At 48.5% G+C, this 5,611-nt stretch overlaps 1 protein-coding gene across 1 annotated transcript; it reads left to right on the plus strand.

The window, feature by feature from the left end:
- On the plus strand, window positions 1-4,084 carry Gabat (4-aminobutyrate aminotransferase). Its single transcript, XM_075672244.1, has one exon. The coding sequence runs from the start codon at window positions 266-268 to the stop codon at window positions 1,754-1,756; it is 1,491 nt and encodes a 496-aa protein (XP_075528359.1). The 5' UTR covers window positions 1-265; the 3' UTR covers window positions 1,757-4,084.
- Window positions 4,085-5,611: the final 1,527 nt, after the last annotated feature.

Below are 5,611 nucleotides of genomic sequence, written 5' to 3' on the forward strand. Positions count from 1 at the left end.
GCGTGAATAGGAAGCAGTGCGCGGCCTGTTTTCGCCTGCGGAATGTCCCCGGCCGTGGAGACCGGCGGAGAGACGCGAGGAGAATAGGGGGAATCTGCCGCGCGCTTGTGCAGCTCGCGTTGCTGGGATCGCCGGAGAGAAGCCGCCTTCCCCGAAGCACTGAAACTCTAGAAGCGAGCCCGGGGGCCAGACTGCGCCGGACCGTCGCCGCGATAACGCCACTTGCTCCTCGCACCCACAAGAAGCGCGGCAACTCCGAACAGAGATGCTGCGAGGTGCCCGCGCCGCTGCCTCCTGCTCGCCGCTTCGCGCTTGCACCGCGCGCGTCGTCGGCACGCGGAACCTATGCGCTACCGCGGCGGCCGTGGAACCTGCGGAGCCCCGCGTCGTTTCGTCCACGTTTCCGGGCCCCAAATCGGACGCGCTCAAACGTGAGCTCAACGCCATCCAGAATGCCGGGGCCGTGCAGCTCTTCGTCGACTACGCAAAGTCGGCCGGCAACTACATGGTGGACGTGGACGGCAACGCTTTCCTCGACGTCTACACGCAGATCGCGTCGCTGCCGCTCGGCTACAACCACCCGGCTATGGTGGCCGCGGTCAGCGACCCCCGGAACGTTGCCACATTCGTGAACCGGCCCGCGATGGGCGTACTGCCGCCCGCCGATCTGGTGTCCCGGCTGCAAAACGCGCTCCTCTCTGTCGCTCCCAGGGACCTCTCGGAGGTGCAGACCATGGCGTGCGGCTCGTGCTCCAACGAGAACGCGTACAAAGCCGTGTTCATCAGCCACGTCGCCAGGCAACGCGACGGAAAGCCGCCGACGGCCGAAGAGCTGCGCTCTTGCAAGTATAACGTGCCGCCCGGCAGTCCCCGCCTGTCGCTCCTTTCCTTCGACGGCGCGTTCCATGGGCGCACTTTTGGCGCGCTCAGCACCACTCACTCCAAGGCCATCCACAAGCTGGACGTGCCGTCATTCGACTGGCCTATCGCGCACTTCCCGGAGTACAAGTACCCGCTCGAAGAGTTCGAGTCCGAGAACAAGAAAGAGGACGAGAAGAGCCTGGCGCACGTCGAAGAGCTCTTCCACGAGTACCGCAAGAAGGGCGTCCCCGTGGCGGGACTGGTGGTGGAACCGATCCAGGCCGAGGGAGGCGACCGACACGCGTCCGACGATTTCTTTCGAAGGCTCCGAGCCCTCGCCGCCAAGAACAATGTCTTATTCATCTGCGACGAAGTGCAGACGGGCTGCGGGCCCACCGGAAAGTTCTGGGCCCACCAGCACTGGGGCCTTGAGGACTCTCCGGACGTAGTGACCTTCAGCAAGAAAATGTTGACTGGCGGATACTTTTACAAGCCGCACGTCCGTCCCAAGGAGTCGTACCGCATCTTCAATACTTGGGTGGGAGACCCAACCAAACTTCTGCTCATCGAAGAGGTGCTCAAAGTCGTCAACACTGAAAAACTCCTCGAGAATGTTAGGGACACAGGCGAGTACATGCAGAAGGGCCTCAAGGACATCAGCAAGCGACACCCTAACACATTCTTCAATGTCAGGGGACGGGGAACCTTTTGCGCTGCCGACTTGCCCTCGGAAAAGGATCGAAACAAGTTTATTACGGAAATGCACCACAAGGGAATTCACTGCGGAGGCTGTGGAGAACATAGCTTCCGCATCAGGCCTGCGCTTACTTTCCAGAGGAAGCATGCGGACATACTGCTAGATCGTATTGAGAAAGTGCTTTCTGAGAAGTTCTGAACTTCTGCTGCCACAGTTGCTACTTGGATTCCAAGAAATGTGTGATAACACACAAGCTGTCCTATTTAACTGACCCCATAGCGCAAGTATATATTAACGAAAAGATAGTACTGCTAGTTTCTGCTGCATGATTATCGCTCTACTGGTGGACATTGGTTAACTCGCAGGGTTCCCAAACATTGAGATAAACACCAATTAATATTGTGTGCAGTTGAATTTTCACAAATGAGTCTAAAATACCTCACAAAATGATCTCCTTAATGAAACACACACTGTGCTTCCATTTTTAGTGGCTTGTTGAGATTTTATGTGTATAGCACCGCTGTTGCAAGCTGCTAACCAAAAGTGTACACAGATGGCCAATTTTTCAATGCACAAGTGTCTTTCTTTTGTTGCTAATTATAGTGATGCTGTTTTTACATCTACTCTGTTCAAATGACGTGCTATATTTGTAAATATGCACTAATAATTTCAGACAATTGTACTCGCATTCAAATGCTACTGTATGAAAAGAGAAATATTTAGAGTATGCAGAACATGCCATAAATGTGTCTTGGTGGCTCACTGTAAATGTGAGCCACAATTACACGGGCACAAGAAAATTGTTTTGTTGCAACAATGCCAGAGCTAGAGTTTATTTACACCTCTCCATAAGCTTCAAAAAATATTTTAACCATGTTATTACTTTTATACACCTCAGAAGTATCGACGTATTTTAAAATATTCACTTTGTTTTGGGAATATTGTAATTTTTGAGGGTCTAGGCAGTCTACTTTGCAAGTGCCTGCTGCTTCAAGTGCTAATAGATATGAGATTGTGAGAAATGTGTTACTTTCTGTTAAATCTGTGTTTTCTCATGCAATAGGTCATCAAAGAAGTGTTGAGTAAGCAGACTTTTGTGAAAATTTAGGCATGTGCAAACCTACAGTAATATTTCATGGCGCCCCTAGCAAGGGCTCATTTTCCTTGATCATGAAATTTCATGGCCAGATGTGGCTTCTTTAAACTACAATGTATGGTGTGATCCAAAAGTAACAGTGAAAGCAAAAGTTAACAATTGGTAAAATGCACACCATAGCAAGATGCTGCTTTCACAGAGATGCACAGAAAAACACAGCAGTTTTTTTTTTTTTTTCATACAAGAATATATGTTACATTTGCCACTAAAATGTGGCACTGTTGCAGCCTCAAAGTACTATTCCTAGCTCCTACCTGTCTGTACAAAGTACTGACACAACTAAAGTACCACCTACCCATTGATGACAACTGTAACATTTTTATTTTAAAATCTCCATGTTTCTCTCTGCATGTCTGTGAAAAGTAGTCTTGTTATGGTCTATGCTTTTAATTGTTACTTTTTCTAGTTGCAACATAACATCACAAGCAATATAGCCGGGGAATGGACACGGAAAATTTATATTGTCGTGCGCTGGCTTCATGTGGTTCTAACAAGAGATTTAGCCCCTTGGTTCCCTTTATTTCTTCTACTTTTGGATCACCCTGTATGTTTGTCGAACACAGTGCGATCATGGATGGGAAAAGCACTGTATATATTCATCAAACTGTTTGGCAGGTGAATGTAACCTAAATGAACCCTGCATGCGTGCTCCTTATTTGAGGGCCATATGCATAAATGCAGAAAGCATTTAATGAAGTGTGTAATGACTGAAAGGCATTTGTCAGTTTTAACAGATGTGTTCTTTTCGACCATGTCTGCAGACGAAGTGGTCGAACTTCACGAAGCTTCAAAAAAGAGGCAGTGTATGCATTACCGGTCAGAGCGCCAATTGTAACATGTTTCAAATATGTGTTTCCGACTGTTTTGAAACCTGCACTGTCCCATAGAGTAGTGCCGCAGTTTGTTGCAAGTCGTGTGTTTGATGGTACCTACGTTACTAGCACGCATTCTTATGACACATGTGAAGCGTGACACCACATTTGTCTGTTGTTGCTGTTGTTAAACTGAGCTTCCCACTTGAACGGTATGATGGGCACTATTGCCAGGGTGAAGATTCTGTGAGCAGTTCATCCTGTTCTTCCATTTTTTCAAACCTGTCTAGCAGAGATGCTATACAATGACCTGCCTATACAGGCTTTAAAGCTGAATGTATTCTACGCTTACGAAAAATTACTGCGCACTTTTGCGCCTTTTGTGTGATGCTGTTTGAGAAGATGTTGAATAAGCGACCCAGGAGGCTGCCTGGCCACACTTGCTGCGTCGTCTGCCTATATCTACGACTTACTCAACTCCCCCTGTGTAATGTACAGTGACATGCAATAAAGTTATTTATATGCAGTGCTTGTACTGCATGTGCAACTTTAATGACACGCAAAGCCTAATTTGAATTTAGTTTTGAAGTATACAGACGTTCATCGCAAGGCACACGAAACAGCGTCAGACTTGCTGTGTGCTCAGGTTCAAAGGCACGGTAAGTTGGTGGCACTATAGTTGCACAAGCTAAATTGATCGAGTGGGCTCTCTATTTATTTTGTACATCACAGGTTCTTTAATGTGTGCCCGTATGAAAGTACACGAGTGCATTTGCATTTTGCCCCTGTCAAAGCATGGCTGCAGCAGCCGGGATTTTAAATCATGATCTCGTGCGCAGCTGCACAAGAATGCCATAGGCATGGAGAAACTATAGCACGTTTTTTGTGCAGCTGGTTTAGATTCAGATAAAGTGAAAAACCACCCAGTGATTTGTATGACTTTGCTAGGAATCGTATTTTACCACAAGAGTGTTCCACCAGCGAAGTTCAGTACAAAAGGAGGTTGTCTTCCAGACAAATACGTAGATGACGGCTAATTGACCAATGCCTTAAGTGTACTCGGTCTCGAAATGTCTTGGTGACTGCAAGTAGAAACAACATTACGAAGCCAAGTATTGCCAATGGTTGAAAGTGCTGGGGTGCGATAGGAAATTGTTGTTCGAAACACGCATTCAGTTTGTGTTCAGTTTCGCATCACGCGAATGGCCTAGGCCGTGCTGACTGGCATGGCAGACGACGTCGGCGCGGCCTAGGCCACACACGTGAGGCGAAACTGAACACGCGTTTCAAACAATGATCTCCGATCGCGCCCCATTTTATATTTTCAAATGAGCATCTTTCATGTTCTTAGTTTCTTCTTTCTAGTACCCAAGTCCCAATATCTGAAAATGGTGCTTTTGGATGAAACATTTAAAATGTTCACTGTAGATTCCGACGTTTTTTAAAATTTTTTTTACAAATTTGTTTGCCGAAAAGAACTGAGCTTTAGGAGATGTGGTGCAGCTTTGCTGCAGATCAAATCATGCATCGCAGAGTAAAAAGGAAATTTTTTTAGCGCGCAGCTCTGCGGCGCCCCTTCTTGCAGCGAGCGTGGGCATCGCTTGTAACCGAGTGAACGAGCACAGCGAAAGATGAGAGCGAGCGCGGCGCGCAACCGGGGGTGAAAAAAATTGGAGGACGCTTAAGCTTCGCCTTCAAGAGTGGCACGCGACAGCGTTTTCGTCGACCCGCCAAGGGGTGTAAGACAATGGGCTACGGCGCAACGACTACGCGCCCCGCATCGGACGCGGTGAGCGTCGAGCAACGCAGCGTTCGGCGTGACAACGAAATGTGCGCCTGAGCAAGCGACGCACGCCTGAGCCTTAGAAACAGCTCGTTTCTAAGGCAACACCGCGTTCACTAGAGGCGCTTTTGTACCCCTTTGAAGCATCGAACTCGTGGCTTAGTGGTAACGTCTCCGTCTCACACTCCAGAGACCCTGGTTCGATCCCCACCCAGCCCATCTTGGAAGTTGCTTTTTATTTATGAAGTGCCTGCCATGATTTATCGCTCACGGCCAACGCCGCGGACGCCGACGACACCGGC

Source organism: Dermacentor variabilis, chromosome 10 (assembly GCF_050947875.1).
Source record: "Dermacentor variabilis isolate Ectoservices chromosome 10, ASM5094787v1, whole genome shotgun sequence".
Taxonomy (NCBI): domain Eukaryota; kingdom Metazoa; phylum Arthropoda; class Arachnida; order Ixodida; family Ixodidae; genus Dermacentor; species Dermacentor variabilis.

What these genes read in the sequence shown, in the direction of transcription:
- Gabat (XM_075672244.1), top strand. Translation starts at nt 266, where the DNA reads ATGCTGCGAGGTGCCCGCGCCGCTGCCTCCTGCTCGCCGCTTCGCGCT.